Source organism: Macrotis lagotis, chromosome 1, assembly GCF_037893015.1.
Source record: "Macrotis lagotis isolate mMagLag1 chromosome 1, bilby.v1.9.chrom.fasta, whole genome shotgun sequence".
In the NCBI taxonomy this organism is placed as follows: domain Eukaryota; kingdom Metazoa; phylum Chordata; class Mammalia; order Peramelemorphia; family Peramelidae; genus Macrotis; species Macrotis lagotis.
The window spans coordinates 779,220,248-779,244,795 of NC_133658.1; the positions used below are offsets into that span (position 1 = coordinate 779,220,248).

Here is a 24,548-nt window from a genome sequence, read left to right on the forward strand (position 1 = left end):
TCACTTTTAATTTTAAAATCAGTTCAACCTTGAAAGTTGGTATATATCCTTCCTCTTTCTCCCCATGTCCTTATATGATTCTCTAATGTAAGATGATTTAAGTCAACATCTTTTAGAGTGTTGATAAAAGAACTGAGCTTAATATATTATAATGGAGTTCAGAGTTAACAACCTAATATAATCATTACTTTTTTTCCCTTCATTGACCTTTCCCCTAAAATACTGAAGGGGCCCCCTTCCTAGGATTAATATCTTAATCTTAAGTACAAGAAAAGGCACTGCCTATAGATAGGTCATGATGTCAATCACTTCTGGTGGGTAAGGAGACAATGATCTCTAGATAAGTGTCCAATTTGGTAATCCCCCTGAAGAAAAGTCTTAGCTTTGTCCTATCCATTTTTCTGTTTTTTTCCTTTATTTTTGCAAGGCAACAGGATCAAATGACTTGCCCAAGGTCACACAGCTAAGTAAGTATGAAGTGTTTGAGGCCAGATTTCAACTCAGGTCCTCCTGATTCCAGGGATGGTGCTCTATCCACTATACCACCTAGCTGCCACCCTGCAATTTTCTATTGGTAAAAGTTTGTAAAGGATTTTTACCTAGGGAAAAAATTTCATTTCTTAATATTTTCATTTGAACTAAAAGGTTTTAACATGCTTCCACAGTTCCTTCAATTTGTGCTTCTTTAACTATTATTTGAAGCATATCTTCCAAAATCTCAATTTTGTATCTGCTTATAAGGAGCAAGATATTTTAGTTGGTCCAAAATGTGGAGTTCCCTGTGTTTGACTTCAACACAGCAATATTAGCAAAAGAGTAATAAGATAAGAATGTGCTCTAACAATATTCCAAGAAGATAATTAAATTTGTGCATTGTCTTAATGCAAAAGATAATACTGTAGAGACAAAACTCAGTGATCAAAATACTTGAGTCTCTAGTCAGTCATTAACTCTCTAACTGTAACAATAAGGCTTTGTATATTCATAGAGTTGTCTGGGATTAAGTTGGTCTAATTTAATGGCAAATGGAAGTTATTAGAAGCAATATCCTTTGAATAGATGCCAGTAGATAGTATGATTCTCTTAGTCAAAGACATCAAAGAATAAATTTTTTGAATCTTTATGATGATTCTGGTAATATAACATTTGCTCTCACCTGGAGAATTATTTGCAAAATAAAACAAAATGAAATATATTTAATTGAACAAATTCCATTATGTGCTCTAGTTGCAATTTATCTCAAAATCTGGGATCCATTAGTACTTGATGTTGTAAAATCAGAAAACACACTAATTTTTTACTTCAAACTAAATATTTGGTATTATTCTATGAATTACTAGAAGGTAGATGGTTCAATGGATATAACATTGGTCATGGATTTAGGAATACCTGGGTTTGAATCCTAACTCAATCATTTATTAGTTATGTGATCCTGGGCAAGTCATTCAGCCTCTCAGCCTCAGTTTCATCAACTATAAAATGAAAACATGTCAAGTATTTCAGCAACCTCAAAATGTGATATAAATGCTATAATGATACTGTTGGTGAAGTTCATAATATTCATTCTCTTCTTTTTTTATTAATTTATTTTCCTCCATATGCACATATATATTTTTTAAGTTACAAAATTTCCTTCCACCCTCCTTTCCCACCCTCCTCCCCACAGTAGTGGATAGTCAGGTTAGAATTGTATATACATATTTTTGATAAACTTGTTTACAGATTAGTTATTTTCAAGTAGGAGAAATTAGGATTATGGGAAAGAGATATATGAGATAATTTTTACAAAGTGTTCATCAGATTCTGAAGGGTTGTTTTTTGCTTTTAGTTTTGGGGGGTGTTTTGTTTTGTTTTGTTTTGATTTTTCTTCTTCTGGATGGGGATAACATTGTCCATAGCCAGTCTAAAATAGTTATCTCAGCTCCCTGAGCTGCTGAGAAGAGTTGCTTCCATTAGGGTTGTTCATCTCACAATGTTGTTGCTAATGTGGACATTGTTCTCTTGGTTCTGCTCCCTTCTCTCAGCATCACAGCATCACATCCTGTAACTCATTCCATGCTTTCTAGAGTCTGACCATTTATAAAGGTTTCTTATAGAACAATAGTATTTCATAGGATTCATATACCATAACTTGTTTAGCCATTCCCCAATTGATGGATATCCCCTCAATTTCCAATTCTTTGCCACCACAAAAAGAGCTTCTATGAATATTTTGGAACAAGTAGGACTTTTCCCTTTTTTTTTAAATTTCTTATGGATATAGACCTATAATTGGAGCTTCTGGGTCAAAGGTATGAACAGTTTCGTTGCTCTTTGGGCATAGTTTCACATTGCTCTCCAGAAAGTTTGGATCTGTTCATAACTCCACCAACAATGCATCAATATCCCAATCCTCCCACAACCTCTCCAACATTGATCATTTTCTCTTTTTTTCTCATCTTGGCCAATCATATAGGTGTAAGGTGATACTTCATTGTTATTTTAATTTGCATTTCTCTAATCAATAATGATTATATATAGTTTTAATTTCTTTGTTTGAAAACTATCTGTTCATATTCTTTGATCATTTATCAATTGGGGAATGACCTATAAACTTATAAATTTAATGCAATTCTCTAGATATTTTAGAAATGAGACCTTTGTCAGAACTCCTAGTTATAAAAAGTTTTTTTCCGAGCTTTCTGCTTTCCTTCTAATTTTGGCAGCATTGATTTTATTAGTAAAAAAACTTTTAAATTTAATATCATCAATATCATTCATTTTGTAGTTTATAATGTACTCTAATTCTTGTTTGGTCATAAATTTATCCTCTTTCCATAGATCTGATAGCTAATTTATTGGTTAATTTTTCTATGGTGTCACTCTTCATGTCTAAATACTGTACCCATTTTGACCTTATTTTGGGATAGATTATGGATCTATGCCTAGTTTTTGCCATACTATTTTCTAATTTTCACAACATTTTTTTGTCAGATAGTGAGTTCTTATCCCAGAAACTAATGTCTTTGGGTTTGTCAAATAGTACATTGCTTACTGAGGTTTCAAACTCTGTCTTCTTGTACTTGACTTGGGATAACTAGTAAGTTCCCAACCTCCCTTTCTAATTTCATCTGGAATTTATGCATTTTGTTTCTCTTTTCCTTCTTTTCCAAATTAACAAAATGAAGCAAAGGTGAAACAAAATGAAGCAAGGCCTTTTACTTGTGTGCATTTGCTCTCTCTGTGACCCATGAAGAGACATTATTAAGAGCTTTATTATCATTTTGCCCTTATAAATTCTCACGTATTTCTCATCTTCTCTGTTTACATTTTACACTTTACATTTCAAAGATTATAACCAGTTTTGGCTTAATTTAAAAAATACTTGGAAGTTCTATTAGAGGCTCAAAATACTTTTTGAGTTCTTCAAAGACCTGAGATCACTTTATATTTTCCTTTGAGGATTTGGCTGTAGGAACATTGGCTTTATTATCTTATTTTGGGTGTATATTTTAAACTTCTTTTTCACTATAGTAATTTTCAATGGTCAGATATTTTACTGTTGTTGCTGGTTTTCCAAATTTACTATTTTATTTTTAACTTTTTATTTAAGTAGGGCTCTGCTTCCAGGTTGAAGCTGCATTTCCCCAAATTTTAGTGGTTTTATATCACTCTTTTTACAGATACTTCTAGGGACCTGTATGTTTTCAGTTCTTACAAAGTAGTATGCTCTAAGGAGAGGTCTGTTTCTAATTTCCTGCCTTGTACTCTTTCTGTGAATAGGCAAAAGAACGTGTTTCTTCCATAGAACTGTGAAGAGGAAGCCCTCTTAACTGTGGTTACAAATTCTGATGTCTTAGTGACTCTAGGATTGCTAACCAGGACTGTGACCAGATCTGAATTTAGGTAAAGCAACAGAGTCCTGCCTCAATACTGGTAAAGAGCTCTGGTAATCTCCTTCTGACCAGCTGTTTTACCCTCTTACAAATGGTGGACTGAGAGTTCCAAGAAGTAGCTGCTGCTACTGAATCAGTAGTTCTCAAAACCTCTTACAGTTTTGCTAGGCTATTCTGGCACAACCTGTGTGTATTGTTTACCACTCTCACTCAGGAATGATAGACCTGTCCTGCTGACCTTATAAGTTCTCTTTGGAATCTGTGACTCAGAGGTTAGAAACCATTCCTGCTCCAAGACCAGCTCCAAGTTTGCTGGGCTCTGATCTGCTCTATGAAGGCCTGGTCTAGACTGAACTCCTCTCTCAACTTTGTGTAAAAGAATTTTCCTGCCAACCTGTCATGTTGTCTGTGCCTGGAAACTTGTTTTACTTCATTCTTTTGTAGGTTCTGCCACCCGAAAAGTTGCTTAGAGATGTTATTTAAAGGTATTTGGAGGGATCTGAGGAAGAGTTCAGGCAAGTCCCTGCCTGCAAGTCTTCCATCTTGGCTCCACCTTCTAATTAAAATTTTCAACATTTATTTCACTTAATTCAGTTTCTTGAAGTTTTAGTGGAAAGCCATTTTTGTTCTGAGGCTATACTTATATTGTTTTTTTCTGGGTATATCTTTTAGATATATGTTAATTTATAGTATTTCGCTATTGTAAATTGGTCTGTTTACTCACATTTTCAGTTTCAGTTCCTGGATTAAGATGTTCTTCAATCAGTTTTTTTGCCTTCCCCTTTTTTTGGGGGGGTAACTTTGCATTTTTTTGTAGGGATCTTTTGTCTTTTTTCTTTTTCTATCCTTACTTTTATTTTATTTTAAACTAACTTTTATTTTTTCCTATTACATGTAGAGGTGGCTTTCAACATTTATTTTTGTAAAATTTTCTCCATCCTTCCAATCCCTCCCATCCCCCAAACAACATATATAATCTATATCATCTACATATAAAATCATATTAAACATTTCCATATTAGTTATACTATGAAAGAAGCAGAACAAAATATAAGAACAATGAGAAAGAAAAAACAAAAAAACAAATAAAAAGATGAGAAAATAGTAGTTAGACTCCATACTTCTTTCTCTGGATGTGGATAGCCTTTTCCATCACAAGTCTTTTAGAAATGTCTTTGATCACTGTATTGCTGAGAACTAAGTCTATCATAGTGGATCATCACAAATGTTCTTTGTACAATGTTTTCTTGGTTCTGTTCACTTCCCTCAGCATCAGTTCATGTAAGTCTTTCCAGGTTCTTCTAAAATCTGCTGATTTGTCATTTCTTATAGAGAAAAAGTATTCCTTTATATTCATATACTATAGCATATTCAACCATTCCCCAATTGATGTACATTCCCACAATTTCCAATTCTTTGTCAATACAAAAAGAGCTACTATAAATATTTTTGTCAATTTTTTATGATCTCATTGAAATATTGACCTAATAGTATTAATGCTGAATCAAAACCTATGCACAGCTGTTTAGTTTTTGGGGCATGGTTTCAAGTTGCTCTCTAGAATGATTGGGTCAGGTGCAGAACTCACTAGTAGTGCCTTAGTGTTATAGTTTTCCCATTTCCCTTCCAACATTTAATATTTCCCTTTTCTGTCTTATTAGTCAACCTCTCATCAGATTTGACTCAAAGAAGAAGTAATACATATTACTATATAGGAAAGCATTAAGGGAAATGGATAAGAGAAGAGAAGTTAATAGAAGGAAGAGCAGATTGGGGGTGATAAAAGTCAGAAGCAAAACACTATGGGGAATGAACAGAGTAAATTGGAGAAAACAGGTTAAATAGTGGGGAAACAGGATGGAGGGAAATATATAACTGAAATCATTACTGTGGAAAAATGCAGTGAGTTTCTCCAAAATTTCATTTCAGAATCATATAGAAGACTGAGTCAAATTTGTAGAAATGTGTCTTTTCTTTTTTTTACGTAATAAGATAGCATTTTTTTAAAAATTAAAGGCAATAGACTTTAGTCTTTGTTCAAACTCCACAATTTTTTTCTCTGGAAACAGATAGTATTTTCCAACCCAGACACCCCTAAATTGTCCCTGATTGTTGCACTGATGGAATGAAAAAGTCCATTAAGATTGATCATCAACTTCATGTTGCTTTTAGGGTATACAGTGTTCTTCTGGTTCTGCTCATCCTGTTCAACATCAGTTCATGCAAATCCTTCTGGACTTCTCTGAATTCCCATCCCTCCTGGTTTTTAACAGAACAATAGTGTTTCATAATGTGCATATACTGCAATTTGTTCAGCCATTCCATAACTGATGGACATTCACTCAATTCCCAATTTTTTGCCACCACAAACAGAGCTGCTATGAATATTTTTTTGTACAAGTAATGCTTTTAACCTATTTTCATGATCTCGCGAGGGTATTGACCCAGTAGTAGTATTGTTGGATCAAAGGGTATGCACATTTTTATTGTCCTTTGGGTGTAATTCCAAATTGCTTTGCAGAAATATTAGATGAGTTCACAGTTCCACCAACAGTGTATTGGTGTCCCAGATATCCCACATCCCTTCCAACATTCATCATTGTCCTTTCTGGTCCTATTGGACAGTCTGAAAGGTGTGAAGTGGTACCTTAGAGATGCTTTAACTTGCATTTCTCTAATAAGTAATGATTTAGAGCAATTTTTCTTAAGACTGTGGATAGGTTTGATTTCCTCATCTGTAAATTGCCTCCGTATAGCCTTTGACCATTTGTCAATTGGGGAATGGCTTGGTTTTTTATAAATTTGACTCAGATCTCTATATATTTTAGAAATGAGTCCTTTGTCAGAAATCCTAGTTGTAAAAATTGTTTCCCAATTTACTACATTTCTTTTGATCTTGGTTACAGTGGTTTTGACTATGCAAAAGCTTTTTAATTTATCAAAATTATCTAGTTTGTTTTTAATGCAGTTCTCCATCTCTTATTTGGTCATAAACTGCTTCCCTTTCCATAGATCTGATAGGTAAACTATTCCTTGATCTCCTAGTTTGCTTATAATATTGTATTTTATTTATAAATCCTGCATACATTTTGTTCTTATCTTGGTATAGGGTGTGCAGTGTTGGTCTGATCCAAGTTTTTGCCTACTAACTACCAATTTTCCCAACAGTTTTTTAATTGAAGAGAGAGAGTTTTTAATTCCCTAAACTGGACTCTTTGTGTTTATCAAACAGCAGATTACTATAATCATTTCCTATTATCTCTTTTGCACCTAGTCTATTTAACTGTTCTACCACTCTGTTTCTTAGCCAATACCAGATAGTATTGATGACTGATTCTTTATAATATAATTTTAGATCTAGTAGGGCTAAGCCACCTTCTTTTCCACTTTTTTCCATTAAATCCCTAGATATTCTTGACTTTTTATTACTCCATATGAATTTACTTACAATTTTTTCTAATTCATTAAAGTAATTTTTTTGGAATGTTGATTGGTAGCACACTACATAAGTATTTGATTTTTGATAGAATTGTCGTAGTTATTATATTAACTCAGTCTATCCATGAGCAGTTGACATTTGCCCAGTTATTTAAATCTGATTTTATTTGTGTGAGAAATGTTTTGTAATTGTTTCTGTAAAGTTTCTCAGTCTGCCTAGGTAGACTCCCCAATATTTTCTTTTGTGTGAAATTATTCTGAATGATATTTCTCTTTCTAGGTCTTGCTGCTGAATCTTGATAGTCATATATATAAATGTTTAGGATTTATGAGGTTTTATTTTATATCTGCAACTTTGCTAAAGTTGCTAATTAATTCTAGTGATTTTTAGATTATTTTTTGGGATTCTCTAGGTATACCATCATGTCATCTGGAAAGAGTGAGAGTTTTGTCTCTTCCTTCCCAATTCTAATTCCTTCAATTTCTTTTGTCTTCTCTTATTGCTGAAGCTAAGAAATGAGTCTTTTCCTAATTGATTAATGGTCAGAGGATATGAATAGGAAGCTTTTAGACAAAGTAATCAAAGCTATCTAAAATTAGAAGAAAAACATTCTCTAAATCTCTACTGTAAAGTAAAACAGTTCTGAGCTACTACATCATACCTGTCATATTGACTTAATATGAAACAAAATGAAAATGACAAATGCTGAAATATATGCTAGAAAATTAATACATTAATGTATTATTAGTGATGTTTTATTTAACCATTTTGGGGAACAATTTGGAATTAGGGTAAATGGTCTGTAAAACCATGCATATCCTTTGATTCACCAACATCACTAGTAGGTCTATATCACAAAGAGCTAAAAACTTGAAAAATGAAATGGATCTAGGTGTACAAAAATATTTATAGCAACTCTTTTGTTGGTGGCAGAGAATTAGAAATTGAGAGGATATCTTATCATTTAGAAAATGACTGAATAAGTTGCTGCTCATAATTGTGATGGAATACTACTGTGCTTTTGAAATGATGAGCAGAAAATCACAGGAATATTTACATAAACTGATGCAAAGTGAAATGGGCAGACCCAGGAGAGCATTATACACAGAAAAAGTAATATTATACAAGAATTTACTATGAATAACTTGACTATACTAAGCAATACAATTATTCTATTCTCTACAAGGCAGTTCTATAAGATTTATGTTGTAATGTGTTGTTCTCCAGAGGAAAAAACTTGGTAGACCCTGAATGCAGATCTAACATACTTTTTATTTATTTTCTGTATTTTTCTTATGTCTTCATGACTGTGTTTTCTTTAATAGAATGACTTAAATGGAAATGTGTTTTGCATGACATACATGTATAATTTATATCAAATTGTTTGGTTTCTCAATGGGAGGGGGAAGAAGCAGAGAATTTGCAACTCAAATTTAAAAAAAAACGCAAAGTTGTTTTTATAAGTAATTGGGAAAAATAAAATATTAAATAAGGAAAAAAGGTCAATCCTAACTCATATGCTCATTAAAGACGAGGTTTCATTTTGAAAGCATCTATACCATTTGTCATATATTTTAGATGTGGCTATTTTATTACAGTAACTTGGAACATAAATCATTAGACAACCCTAAAAAGAGATAGGGAAGAATGACTTAATTTTCTCATCTAACAAATGGGCATAATCACAGAACCTGCTGTATAGGAGGATTATGAGGAAGCTATTAGTGACCCATTAAAAACAAACTCTTTTTTAAGGACTTACTATGTGCCAAGCACACAGTACTACACGTACTGAATTTATATTACTATACAAATAAGCAATTATGAGCACAGAACTGATCGGAAATAGACTTTAGAGATCAACAAATAGACTTTCTTAGGAAACAGATGAAGGGGGAAAGGGTCAGAGAGGTTTGTATTGTATTATCTTGAGCAAATTAATTTTTTCTCATCTGTAAAATGAGAGGATTGGGATTAGATAGACTCTGAGGTGGTGAATAACAGAGAAATCATAGTTAACTGGTTTTAACACAGAACTGAACAATAAACACTTACTGAACTGATGGTAGTCTGGAAAATTTACATTATTGTGTTCCAATCCTACTCAGAGAACTACTAAGTTCTCTTACAAATCTCTACTTGGTGAAATTATTTTGTTTTGAAAAGAATCCAGAAGATTTACAGATTATTTGATTTTGAATTTATTTGACTGGTTAAAAAATCAGAGAATAATAATATCAAAAATTCCCATAATGAAAATGTTCTTCCAGAGGAAGAAACTATATAAGTATTATGTCATCTGTGATTTCCTAGAGAAAAGAAAGAATGAAATACAATTTCAAAGAAATATGACAAAGGGAAATGCCACAGTTAATTTCTAGTCCAAGGCCAACTCATGTAGTGAAGGATACAACCACAAACACATGATGCCTGGATATCCCCCAATGTTTACAAAACAATGAGAACAAGACCCAGAATAATCTGAATTTGAAACCTACCACTAATAACACCAAGTTCTATCTCAGGATGATTTGAAAAAGGAATATCTTTACACTAATATGGGGTACAATTTAGGAAGTGAGATAGTACGGGTACTAATTATAATAACGGTTATGATTGACTACAAAGTGAGGGTGTCATAGTCAATTTTTTTTTAGTTTTTGCAAGGCAAGGGGGTTAAGTGGCTTGCCCAAAGCCACACGGCTAGGTAATTATTAAGTGTCTGAGGCCGGATTTGAACTCAGGTACTCCTGATTCCAAGGCCAGTGCTCTATCCACTGCACCACCTAGCTGCCCCCCTCAATTTTCAATTCTAAAAATGTCCATTCTACTGCAATCTCATCAATATTGGTATATTCAAGATTGAAAGAAGGGATTAACTCTAAGGCACAAGTATTAGCTACAATAAGAGAATGCTATGGCTAAGTTTACATTGGTCTAATTATCACCTTTCCCATTTATGCAATCAGCAAAAGGATGGGTAGGATTTAAAAAAATCCAAGAAGAAAGTTCTACATTATTCAGTAAAATAATTGTCCTTTTCCACTGTGTCCTATAATACAAACTAGACCTGGAGATGGGAAATTTTTCCCTTCCACATCAGTGTAATTTACCTGAGCTGTCAACAGTCACTATTTCTGTTGCTTTCTTATTTTAATTGCCCGGGAAAAGATAGAAAGGCTTTGTTAATGTTGCTCTTTCAATGGTGGGCATTTGCATCCTCTCCTCTTCTGTCTCAAATGATTGCTGAACCTAAATAAAAAGAGATAAATTTCTGAGAAAAAATAAACCTCAAGTGTACCAGACCAAGTAAATATCCTTTTTCATTTGCAAGTCTCCCATAAGAAAAGGGGAGGTGAAGTGGTACTAGATTCTTGCCTAAAATGGTTGTTGCAGGGCAGGAAGAAAAGGTAAAGAATTAGTTGCCACAGGACTTTGGGGATTCATGTCATATTAGACTGGTTCTGAACAAGGTCTTCCAGCTTAGGAAGCATCTTCATAGCTTATCAAGACATACAAGTAAAATGGAGAATAAAGATGGATAGAAATGGTCTTATAAAACACTGGAATATAAACCTATCATGTCTTTATTTTCTTACCTTGCAGAAAATATCATTCAGGTGACAGCACCAAGAATAGTTTCTGAAGTTATGAATTAATTGGATGATGAATAGAGACCCCTTTTTGACGTTTCTCCAAGACACATTATCTGAGAATATAAGATCATATATAATATTAGATATCTGATAAATATAAGGCATTTCAAAGATAAATATACATATATCTATATCTATATAAATATCTATATATATATATCTTTCAAGGAATTCACAATTCAAAAGAGATTAGACATAAACACATCTAAGTATTTAAAAAAGGTAGAGGGCAATGAGGGCAAAGAATAAATTCAGTAAAATTGCTATAAAGAGAAAGAATAATGTTACTGGGCAAAGGGAATTAAAGATTTCCTAAAGGAAATGCAACTTAAAGTGAATTTTGAAGGATTATATGTATTTCAACAGTGACAATAGAGAAAAGGAGGGAAGATGATACCAGGGACACTATTTGTTAAATTTAGTTTAAATATAAATAAAACAGAAAGAGCAGAGTTGAAATTGGGATAGAAAGTTCAATAGTTATAATTTTGGAGGGTCTTAAAGGCAACACTAAGGTCCAAAGTCTTTTATCTTTTAGGAAAATCCAAATAATTAAACTTTCTCTGAGTGTCTTCTTTGGGCAAGACATTGTGCTGGGTGCAAGAGATAAAAATTAGGAGCAATTGGAGATTTCTGAAAAAGATAATGATACAATTTCAGAGATTTATTAAGAAGATTATTTAGGCAGCAACATAAAGGATGGATGGAAGAGAAAGAAAATTGAGACTAAAAAACTTTTAAAAAACTCATTGCAATAGTCCAAGTTAGACATCATGAAGGTCTGAATTAAGACAGAACCAATTCTATAAGTTAGACACGTTTTTACTCTTGCATAGAGAAGAAGCAAAGGTAGCTTCCAGAAAAAGTTACAGGCTGTTGCCTATAGAAGAAAGTTAATAAATGGTAAATGATTGAATGAAAAAAATGACATTAGGCTAGTTCTTCTTCCCCAAAGAATTTATTTTCATTAATATATATCTTTCTTAATGGCTTTATTTCACTAAAAACTCAATATCTTCTTTCTCAAAAGAGATACTCTATCCTCCAGAAGAATATGTTTGTGAATGAGATAATATGAAATGTAACAACCTTGGCACATATACTTATAATCTCTTTCCCCTATCCTTTATACCAAATCATGCCTCCTAAAATATTCAATGATTTTTAGAAAATTTATTTCTTATAGAAATATTTCTCTCATTCCCATTTGACTCTGATTTCTTTACTTTTCATTTTAAACAATATACTTGAATGATTCACCTGTCTTGCCAAAAAAAGACATCTTCCCTGTGTTTTTAAGTTACTGATGTCTATATGTTTTGCCTTCACAAATTGGTAAGATGTTTTGTCCTATAGAACAGTGTTTTGCAAACAATTAATTCTGAGGCAGATATCCTTACTGAATGACAACAGTAGAAAAATGTGTATGAGATTAGTTATTGTATGAACATGTACATAAAATTTAACTGGAAAGAACCAATGAGATTTTTTTAAAGGACTAGAAAAATCAACAGTGCTACAGTCATCATATAATCCCCTATTAAATCTCTACTCAACAAGATTTTTGCTCCATTTTGTAGTAGATGACTGGAGATTGTGGATGGGAGGCCCCAAGATTGCAAAATTATTCCCCAGGAAGCCATTTACATGGAGTTGATGAGCAGAAAGCAATGAAGTCCTTTTCCACGTGGGCCTTACAGAGAGCATCACTTTCAAAGATATTTAGGTCTTGCGTACAGTTGTCTGCAAAGGATGCTCCTGAATCACTGACCCAAACAACACCCAAATTTCCTGTAGAAACATGAGATCTGGAGTTAAATTTCATTGAGCATAGTCAAGAATCCTCAAAAATTAATCCTGCCTTCATCTACTTTCTTTACCCCATCTCTCTCTCTCTCTCTCTCTCTCTCTCTCTCTCTCTCTCTCTCTCTCTCTCTCTCTCTCTCTCTCTCCCTCCCTCCCTCCCTCCCTCTCTCTCTCTCTCTGTCTCTGACTTTAGAAGTCATTTCTTCTATAGTTGTTTTGACATTTCTAAAGACCAGAGTGATAGTTAAAATATCTATACTACTTTAACCATTGCAAAATATTTTACATATATTACCTCTTTGAAGTCTCACAGTAGGTGCTATATCTCATCAGTTTTTACAGAAAAAAGAACTGCAACACTGAGATTTCAAGAGACAAATTTGGTCATGTTCCTAATCAGTGTCATAGAGCAGGTATATAGGAACTCAAAGACAATTTAGTCCAACACACATTTTAAAATTGAGGTAACTAGGACTCTTAAAAGTTATGAAACATGCCCAAGGTCACATGGATAGTATCAGAGGCAGGATTTGAACCTAGGTCCTTTGATCCAAGAGTCAGTAGTCTTTCCAATATACGATAGAAATAAACTCAACTTTCCTTTAGGAGCTACAACTACTTTCTGAATTAGATGGTATTAGATAGATCTTGATTCAAGGCTAGGTCTTCTACTCAAAGTTCATTGATCTTTCTACTGACTCTTAATGAAAACCAAAGTCTTCCTGAATTGAAGTCCATAACTCTCTTCATTAAGCCACATCACCTCTCCAGACTATTTAGATAGCCAAGGTGTCAGAATGGAATAAGACTCATCTCCAATGAGGCATTTCAAATGACTGAGGCAAGTTCTTCCCAATTCATCAGATCCATTGCCAGGATGAACATCAGGGTACTAAATGGAATTCATCTTGGAAAGGATATATAGGTATTGGTGACACTATATTTTTCCACCAGAATTGAAATCCATGATAATTGAGATATACAGATTGTCTTATAGAAGATAGAAAACCCAAAAATAGCTGTATTCTGGATTAATCCAAATCTATACTCACTCCCTCTGCAAGCCTGAAGGATGATGATTTTGGGCTTGTCCTTCAAACTGGGACAGTTGGAAGTGTTAAAAATTTGGAAGATCCTGTCAACAGGTAGAATTTTACGGGCTTCTTCTGTATAATCCTTTCCACAGATGCCTCCTGGCACACCATGAGACATGAGCACCAGAAAAGTACTATCAGAGGTCAGGTGTTCTGGATGGGAGGCAAACTGTTGCAATGCTGACTCCATTTCCTAAAAAAAAGTCTAGATTGAATAACACAGGAATGTAAAGTCAAAGAAACTGGAAAGTTCAACATTCAAGTGAGCATCCGATGCTATATATTGGGGGGAAATGAATGGTTTGTATTGAAAGGAGGATTTATGCTACATTTTAAAGGAGGAACAGAAATGTTCTAAAATCCTCACCTTTAGGGGATTATCAGGGGAAGACATTTCTTAAAATAGTAACCAAATAAAAGATTTATTATCTCCTTGCTATGAAATGATAAGTTAAATGGTGCTGAATTCTCTGGGGACAATTCTGAGTTCTCTTGACCATTGGAATAAAATTTCTGCATTAACTGGGCCAGGAATTTCTATTACTTTTGGAGTAGAAAAGGGCTTGCCTCTGTGCTTACCAAAGCTGTGAGGTTCTCTTTAACAACTACCCTATAACCTAAACCCTGAAGAAGTTCATGCATTCCTTTGATGTCATGTTGAGCCCCATCCCTTTTAGGAAGCTGGTCAAACTCCATGTTACAAATGATGAGAGCCAGGCGTGTGCGGGTTTCTTTCTCCATCACCGGATATATCTGTAAGGGATAAATATTAACATGAATGAATCTTCCCCAGCCACTTTCAATTGAAAAACATAGCTACTCCGATGAGAGTATAGTGGTGTTCTACAACTTCAATGAGATATCACAATATAAACACTATCTTAAATAGAAGTAGGGTTGTCATTATGGGACAGAAGAAGGAAGTATGAGAAATCAGAAATCCAGAGTGAGATATGAGTATTCATTGAAAGGTCTTGGACAAAATTTTGAACTTGGACAAAAGTAGAACAGATCCAGAAAGCTGGTGTGGGAACTGCAGTGATCTTGCTCTTTGATATCTCATAGTTATAAGGGAACTCTAGAAAAGATGCTCTTTACACCAAAGCATCACAAATTTGTGTATCTTGGGTGATTTACCAATTCTACCTTCCCTCCATTCCAGTGAAAAGAGCATACATATCACCTTTCCTGCCATTTCCTTCCTTAGTTTTTGGAAGTCTTCATAGGAGCAAAGCTTGAGTGTGTCTGTGGTACTGGCCTGGATTGCCAGAGGAGCTGCAAAACAAAAGATGACTTCTGATATATGATATTGTTTAAATGAGAAGTTCTAATAATGCTGTTCCTCATATTCTAGAAAAAATATTATAGTTTTTCATTTTCATGAATTCAATCAATCAATCAAACAACCAACAAGCATTTATTAAATGTCTTCCTTAAGGCAAGTGTTAATCATTAGGCATATAAAGATATAAAGAAAGCAAATAACACAAAACAGTACATTTCTCCAAGGAGCTTTGCTAACTCTATGAAGAATAAATAGAAGAGGAGATAAATTTAATCAGGGAAGCAAGTAGTTCAAATGCAATAGACTAATGGAGAAGTGTTGAGAATTTGAACTAGGGATTAGATTTTGGACATGAAGATAAAATGATACATATGAAAGATGTTGTGAAGCCAGAGATAATAAGAATTGACAGTTGATTAGGACATTTGAAATAAGTAAGAGCATGTAGTAGAGAAATATCCCAAAGTTTCAAATCTGGATGGCTAAGAAAGATTGTGGTACTTTCAATAGTATAGGAGAATTCAAAAGAATTGAGTTCATGGGGAGTAATATACAGATTTCTGATTTATCTGTTTTTAATTTGAAATGCCAAAAAACATATTGATAGAAATTTCAAATAGGTAGGTTTGATGTTCAGAAAAGAGAGATTTCTTTAAAAAATAAAGTACGGTTGACTATAAAGGTCTGAGAATCGTCAATATAGAAATGATAATTGAACTGATAGCTTCATCAATACAGTAGAGATAAAAGAAAAATAGGTAAAAAAGGTAAAGCTTTGTGGGTCACCCATTATAGGAAATTGAATTGGATGATTATTCCTAAAAGGAAACTGAGAGAAAAAAGGTAGAATGAGAATCCAGAAAGATTATTGTTATAAAAATCCAAGAAAGAAAAATAATACAGAATAAGATGACAGTATCAAATGCTGCATATATATATATATATATATATATATATATATATATATATATATATATTCTATAATGAGAGTTGGGGGAAATGTCACATTATTTTGTAATAAAGAGAATATCAGCAACCTTTCACAACATTCTTTTTGATGAGATCTAAAGCCAGATTATAGTGCATGTAGAAGATACTGAGATATATAAAGTAGACATGAGAAATTTTCAATTATTTTAACAGTGAAGTTAGTGAAATAGTCTTGAGCTTTAATAGCTTTATAACAAGTAAAATCTTACAAAAACACTTGAAAGATAGTATTCATTTTTAATTAAATGTGGTACTTTATTAAAATTGAGCAAAACTCTCATCTTGTGCCACATATATTGAACTAGTCACTCTTGAACTGTTTAGGAAACTTTCCTCAGATATTGCTCAGTATCTAAGTGGATGGTATTTGTAATCCTAGCCGTAAGAAAATCCAAAGTTCAATATTTTGGCTTATGTATAACAATAGCAGGAGGGGAAAACATGGGGCGACTATAGAAGAGGCAAGAATGTGTGGGCCATCAGCTGATGACAATGATTGCTATGATTGTCATCGTAAGAAATATATCTCAATAAGTATCAGAAGATGGAAGAAGTGCAAATGGAAAAAAGATTGAAGAATTTTTAAAGAAATTAATACTAGAACATACATTCCAAAGAACACAGTAAAAGGTGAAGGCATATCTGGAGCAAGATTGAGGAGAAGTAGGATTAAAGTAGATATGGGAACAAGGGAGTTGTCAGATGGGATCTGAGAAAGACTATAGGGAAAATTAAAATGTTAGATTAGGAGATGGACAAATAATAATGTAATCATTGGTGAATAGACCAGACTGTATATCTTTTGATTTGAAAATATTCAAGTTAAAACTCCATTGACCTCATAGAAGGTGATATTATGGAGATCTGTGTAGAGGAATTATAGTACAGTGAGTCAAACAGCTAGTTTAGAGGGAAGAAGGTGATCGCAAATGGTCAACCCACTATTACAGCTTGATTGGCTCAAGGGTTCCACTAGAAAGGGTAAGGATCCATAAATGCCTCACTTCAAGGTAGCCTATAGTAGTTTACAGGATGGATTCAATTACGAAATGAACACATTGGATGAACAAAGAACTGTAAATACAAAGAAGTAAACTTTTGACCAAAGAAAAAGAATAATTCCTGGATAAGAGGAAAATAATGTATAGAAAGAAAATAGGCATAACATGGAATATTATAGCTGGCAAATTCATTTGGCCTAATCATGGCTTTTGTAGGGCTAAACAGTTTTATTGTTCTGGTTGACTTACCACTCTAGGTGTTTCAGGTATTGTGAATAAGAACTGTCTATAACCTTCCCCTAGTCCCTATGTCTTGGGTCTTTCTAAGGGACAAAGGAGGCAAAAATGGATTTTGCATAGGACCAAGAATGAAAGGCAAATTTCCCACTCTGTTTTTATCTCAACTTCATAACTCTCAAGATAACCCTTTTCTTGATTTGATGGTGGGGAATCTGAGTACAGTATTTCCCAGTGAGAGCTCTCCGCTATCTTAGTTTGCTTGTTTTGAGTTTTTGTTTGTTTATTTGTTTATTTTCAGCAGAGGGGGCCCCAAGTGTATGCTCCTTGTGGTTGGTTACCTGGTGAGAAAGGAGAATTTTTCAGAATCATTTCAACATTAGAAACAGCAGCTAGTTGTTCTGTCTCAGATCCTGTAGAGAGGAACAAGGAGTCAGATTTTAAGAGGGAGGATCATTTTCCTTTGAAAGTACCCTTTTCTGAGTGTTAACTCCTTCACAGACTAGACTTCTTTTTTGAGATGGAGATTTTTCTTCTCAGTACTTAAGGAAAAAAAAATCCTTATTTTTGATGTGGGGCACAAAATTAACTGCATTCCTAAAGGAAAATTAGAAAATCAGAAATCAGAACCCTGTTTTTAGAGCAACCATAGTTCATGAGGAATCAGGAAGTAGTAATTCTCTGAAGTGTGTCTGTCTTAAAAACCTCATGAAATTTTAATATAAACATGGCCCCAAATTCACAACAATCTTTTTAACCTCTGTATATTTATCATAGCTAAGAATATTTCTTAATCAATCAAATAAATACTTTAAAGTGTGAAAAACTCTATAAAGTTACAGAATGGACCTCAATCATATTACATAGAAATCCAAAAATAGTTTCTATATATTCACTGTGGAATTCAGGAAATAATAAGAATTCAAGGGAATATAACTACAATTTTTCCAGTGGCTTTCAAGGATTTTTCACATTTAGTCTAAAGTCTGTGATTGATTGACTAATGGACTGAGACATGTTCTAATCTGATAAATCTATCAGGACCAAATGGAATGAGATGACTTTAAGCTGCCTTTACACTAAATTGTATTTCTTAGGCTACATTGATAAAAGTGGGGTGTATCCCAGGAGGGAAATAATTGTTTCATTTTTAGTCCAGAATATATCTGGATATTTGTGTTTAATTTAGCATATTCCATTTTTAAAGTAACATACATCTAGAAGACAGATACCAAGACAATGAATAAATAAGAACCAAAACAATTTGAGTTGGCCAACAATAGTAATCACTTTCCTATTTGAGGAAGTATTCAAATCTAATCTAGATGACTCCCCATAGGAAATAACCCCCTTTGATTTGTCTCTGTGAAAAACATTTAGGGAAATGGAGGCTTTGTTAAAGAGAAACCATATTCTTTAGCATTGTCTGGATTTGTCTATTTGTGAATATTTCCCTAGATCACTTAAGCAGTCTTTCTATCCTCGGTAGGTTTTCTTTCTTGTTACTTTGGAGCATAGTCTAGACATAGTTGTACTTAGGATCTTGGGAAAAAATTTTACTCATGAACTTTTCTTTCTATGATAAGGAAGCAAGGAAAGAGAAAGAAGCCTTGACTTTTGGGTTCTCTCAAAGAAGAACCTTATAGTTCTTTCTGTCCAGTGACTTAAATGCTATTTTTAAAGACAATGAAAGTGGTTCCAAAAGTTTTTACTAATTATTTAAGTGTTCAACTGTTAAATTCCAACTGCTATTTAGGGCATAGATTTTTCCTATTCATTTTATTTTTGTCATTTGGTTGCCCTTGAGGAAAATGGAGTCTGACTTGGACTTTCACATTTTGATCTTAGCACTGGTAGATGACTGATTCAGTTATTCTCCTAAAGCAGAGGTCTAACCAAATGATATCTTCCTTCCATCTCTCATTAATCTCCAATGCTTCCCTATTATGGCCAGCATCAAGTATAACATTTTTTTGACATTTAAAGCCATTCACAATCTAAGCCCTGCCTCACATTTCATTCTTCTTAAACTATTGCTTTTCACAAACTAAAATCCATTTCATCTTGCCTCCTTGCAGTCTCTCAAACATGAATGATCCTACATCGAACAACTATGTGCCTGTGTTCTGTTTTGTCTTTCTGACCATGTTTGGAATAGTCCACCTCCTCAACTCCAATTGCATCCTTGACTAGACTGACAGATAGACCAATAAACCTACATTGGTAGGAGAGGAAGAGAGGGAGAAAAAGAGATGGAGGGAGGGAGAGAAGGGAATAAGGAAGGGAAGGGAATGTCTGTCAGACCCCCATATCAATACATTTGCGTTGCTCTCTAGGAACGTTCTCCATTCAATCCACACTCCTCCAAAATCAACATTGGAAACTGGAACATAATGCAATGCCTAAGAATTTCTAAATATTTCTTTTCCCTGATAAAGGCATGAAGATTTAAGAATAGGATTGCTTGAAAAGTAGGTTCCTTTAAACCAAGCTCTGCACTAAGGAATTGGTGGGCCTTGGGGGGAAAAAACAATAGGCAGGCATAATTTGTTTATACTGCTTTTAGGAATTTGACTTTCCACATTATATTTTATTTTTATTTTTAAAGTTTACAGTAACTTGAAGAGAGGATATTTACATCCTTCCCTCTTCTGGGGTTTAGATGCTATAATACATGCCAAAAATCTTTGCTAAACTGAAAGTTGTTATATAAACATTAGCAACTATTACGTAAATAGTAAAAGTCACCTAAAGAAGATATAAGGACCTTTTTCTTCATTGCCTGGGTCTCACTCCTCCACAACATCACATCTATGCTGGTCTATTCTATGTTGTCTTCCTTAGCAGGATTACATTCATAAGGATCACTGTTAATCTAGTGCTTTCTTTTTTTATTCTAATTTTTACTTAAGGAAATTAAGTTAAGTGACTTCCCCAAGGTCACACAGCTAAGCAATTATTAAGTGTCTGAGGCTGGATTTGAACCCAGGTGCTCTTGACTCCAGAGCCAGTGTTCTATCCACTGAACTACCTAGCTGCCCTTATTCTAAATATTTCTTAAAATACTTTTGTTTATTAGATTCAATTCCTTCTTTCATTTCTCTGCTGTATATGCTGTAGGGGAGGGAGATAAGGAGCATAGACTGATATAAGAATCTGTACCATTTCTGGACAGTGAGTACATGGAAAACACAAGAGTGGGAGGATCTGCTGAATCCTACTAAGCTCTTTAAGAGTCTGTAAAAACTAGCATAAGATTTTATGGGAGAAGAATATTCCCATGGTACTGCATCACCATCACACAATAGCAACACTCATCAAGCTCAGTGAAGAGGAAAAAGGCTTTTAAAGCTGATAAAAATAACATGAAAGTCAAATAGGAAGTTCCATAGTAAAGAAATAGTTAGGGACCCCCTTTCAACTGGTACATTGACACTTACCTGAAGATAGACCAAGCTGGTCTGCAAGATGTTCATCTCTTACACAGATACTTGTAATAAGACATTGACTGGCTTTGGGACCCTTGCAAATGACAGCATCAATCAGGACCCTAGCCTTATCCCTGACAGTTTGATTTTCTTCCCTCACTATCTCCATTTGTTCCTGATTCAGCACTTTGACTTCTAGTAAATCATCCAGCAAGCCATTGATTACACCCTTATCCACTGACTCCACAAAGAGCCTCCTCTTCTGCTTCAGGATTTTGTCTATAATAAACACAGAGAATAAATCTTTCAGTCAAAGATACATTTAAAAAAACATAAATCCCTTACTTCTAAAAACAGATCCCCACAGGTGCTACCATCCCAAGAATTCCCTCTGTTTTCTATTTTTCTAAACCTCTGGAAACTCTCATCCATATTGGTATGTCAGTGAAATCTCTATTTTAACATTGGTAATGATACCATGAACAAGTTATATTTGTCCTAAAATCTTTCTTTTGATTTATAGAAACTAGTGAAAGGTACCTGGAAGATTAATTCAACTAAATAGATCTGATGACTTCTAACAAACAAGTTATGATTTCATTCTGATCATAAACATACAGTGGGTACTTAGTAATTGTTGACTTGTTGGCTTAATCAGGTTTACCACTACTTTGTGGTCTTGAGATGTTTCTCTCAGATTCCTTTACCTAACTGAATAAACTCAATAAACATTCATTAGGTTTACTATAATCAAGGAACTGAGGATAAAAAATATGATAACAGTTTAACATCTCAATGATTTACAATCTAAAGAAAACATCTGTATATATATAATATATGTATAATTATATATATGCTACATGATATTATAATTATAATAAGGACAAAGGAGAGATCAAGGCAAAGGACTCCAGGTATATCTAGGTAGGAAGTAAGGGGTTTCACCTAAAGAAGAATCATAAACTAAATAACAATTGAGTAGGACATTGAAGACAAAAAAACTTTTTCAGTAGACAGAAGGAATGAAGGGCTAATGGATGGATTAAACTAATGCACTAAGACAAAAATATGAGAAAAGCTAATCCTATAGGCTGAAACAAGTTTGAACAAGTTGGAATAAGCTTGAAAAAATAGCATAAAACCAACTTGTTGAATGTATTTCAAATTGAGTACTCCACTTAGCTCATCAAACCTTTTTATAGCAGAGCTGGAATCATGTAATCAAACAAACTATGAACTTCGGAAGACAGTGAATATTTGCTAAAAGTTTCTTCCTACACCCTTCCAAGTAATCAAATCAATTAAAAAATAATATCCGAACTCACCAGCCATGGTCCTTCCAGCTTACTTCTAGAAAGTTAAAAGAAGTGAGTTGAAAGTGAAACTACATTGCTTCTTCATTTCTCAGGAAGCATGGATTACAAAATAGCTTTAGAACTCTGCCAAGATAGCACAGAATGTTTGACCAATAGTGGAGTAGGGAGGAAATTGTTGTATTAAAATGGGATGTAGCCTCATATTACCCCACAATATTTAAAGTTGGAAATTCTCTACTTCTTGAGCTCTCAGTGTTGTGATAAGAGGGGTTTTTAAAAATTTTTTTTCAGCTTCATAGAAACTGTATAGAAACATTTTTGGGAAGAAAATTTTGAAAGACAGAGGAGAGCTGATAGAAATAACATAAAAGTCAAATAGGAAGTTCCATAGTAAAGGAAATAGTTAGAGATCCCCCTTCAACTGGTACATTGACACTTACCTGAAGATAGACAGTTATTGTAGTTCCCACTTGCATTCTCAAATGATCCCACTTGCATTCTCAAATGATCCCACTTGCATTCTCAAATGATCCCAAGTCTGCTTTCAAAAGGCTCAATAGAATAAGAAGGGATCAATGTGTCTGGAAAGAAGAGAACTATTATTGAGTGAAGTGAGCAGAACCAGGAGAACCTTGAACACAGTAACAGTGACACTGTGCTATGAAAAACTATGACTGACTTAACCTTTCTCAGCAATACAACAATTCAAGAAAATTCCAAAAGGGTCACATCCAGAGAAAGAACTATGGAGTTTGGATACAGATCAAAGCATGCTATTTTCACTCTTTTTTTTGTTTTTGTGACTTTTCCCTTTTGATAAAAAATTCATAAAAATCAAAGCATGCTATTTTCACTCTTTTTTTTGTTTTTGTGACTTTTCCCTTTTGATAAAAAAATTCATAAAAATAAATGTTGAAAACTATACTTACAGGTACTCAGAAAATACTTTACACCAAAAAAAAGTAAGTTTCCTCAATCATCTCACCTCTTCTTCTCCTCTGGCAGATTTATTTGGTTAAACTGAAGAGAGATCAGTTTAGAAATTAAACCTTCTTTGTACATAACTAACTATCAAATAAATCACTAATTAATATTAGACTATTATAAAAAGAGCTAGCAATTATCAATAAAAATTTTAAGAGAAGAAGTTACTTTGTATAATTCCAAACTCTCCCCACTGGTATTGCCAGCTTTTATAATTTGCAGACTATAGCCTTATTCATCTCAGTTGAAGTTAAATTGACTTATTGCTGGATTTTTACTAGAATATAAATGAGTCATAATAATCATGTAACTATATGAAGATAGATGAGAAATACATAATGATTGCATTGAGCAGGCTGCTCCTTTAACAAAGATTGTTAGGCTCAATGTGAATTTGGAGGCAATTTAACAGTATGTCAGGCAATGTGATTTTGCTTCCTACTGTATCTTGGAGATCTTTTTAAGATCAGGTAATTGAATCCTTTGGGATTACAAATTCTCTGTCTTTCCTTTCTCTGGCTAGACATGGAGAATAAACTCTTAATCTTTCTATCCAGACTGAATTTAGTAGTAGTAGAAGATTTTTGACCCTTTTTTCTACAGAATTTCTTAAATTTGAGTCTGAAAGTCTACCACTTGGGAGAGCAAAATGCTCAGTACCTTTGTTGCAAATATCCAAAAATTGAATCCTTTTGTGATAAGAAAGTCTTCATTGTGGCAATAAAAAGAAGAAGTGATTTTGAAAGAAATCCATTTTTTCTGTATTTTAAATGGAAAACTCTTATTGGTATTACTCCATAGGGAATTTAAGACAGAGATCAGAAATTAGAAATTTAAGGAATCCTGAGTTTATGATGCCCTCTCCATTTACCCTTTTTTCCCCTCAACAAGGTGAATGGAGTTACTGAATGAAAACTGAAAACCCAGAGAGAGCAATAAGGGGAGTGAAAAGAGAAGGACAGCCCTTCAGATTAAAACTTAGAGAGCTAATAGATATAATTATTCACATATATTTAAAGTATACATTTCTGCTAAAAAGACTAGGGATTTGAAGTCACAGAGAGCTGAATTCTAATTTCATTGTTCTTGGGTTATGGGTAAATTTTTTAACCCCTGAAGTTAAAACAATTTTCTGAAAATGCATTATCAGACTTCTAACTGCTACTCTGGGATAGTGGGGAAATCATTGAAATACAAGTAAAATATGTTTCATGTGCTATGAGTGGAGTCAATTTCCAGTTGAGATTTTGCATCCTATCCCTATTGCTTCCAGCAGAATTGAAACTCCTCCTCTCCTCAGTCTTTGCTAGCTTATCAAGACTCAAAGACATCTAATAGACTACAATATAATATTTGATGAGAGAGGACAATAATGAATTTATGATAAAAATGGCTGAAAACTAGAGCATCAAATGAAAGAGAAAACTCATAGAACTT

At 33.7% G+C, this 24,548-nt stretch overlaps 1 protein-coding gene across 4 annotated transcripts; it reads right to left on the reverse strand.

Moving 5' to 3' along the window:
* Window positions 1-1,580: 1,580 nt before the first annotated feature.
* Window positions 1,581-22,234, reverse strand: LOC141508192 (caspase-1-like). 4 transcript variants are annotated; one of them, XM_074216578.1, is made up of 10 exons: window positions 22,137-22,234; window positions 20,824-21,090; window positions 17,725-17,796; window positions 15,054-15,145; window positions 14,450-14,623; window positions 13,829-14,063; window positions 12,618-12,761; window positions 10,914-11,023; window positions 10,428-10,566; window positions 1,581-5,200 (listed from the first exon to the last, which is right to left on the reverse strand). In XM_074216578.1, exons 1-9 carry the CDS (start codon window positions 22,141-22,143, stop codon window positions 10,468-10,470), a joined length of 1,200 nt encoding a protein of 399 aa, XP_074072679.1. In that variant the 5' UTR covers window positions 22,144-22,234; the 3' UTR covers window positions 1,581-5,200; window positions 10,428-10,467. The 4 variants fall into 4 exon arrangements, with proteins under 4 accessions (XP_074072679.1, XP_074072678.1, XP_074072680.1 ...); XM_074216577.1 differs by lacking the exon at window positions 1,581-5,200 and adding an exon at window positions 5,218-9,623; XM_074216576.1 differs by lacking the exon at window positions 1,581-5,200 and having other exon boundaries at window positions 5,221-10,566.
* Window positions 22,235-24,548: the final 2,314 nt, after the last annotated feature.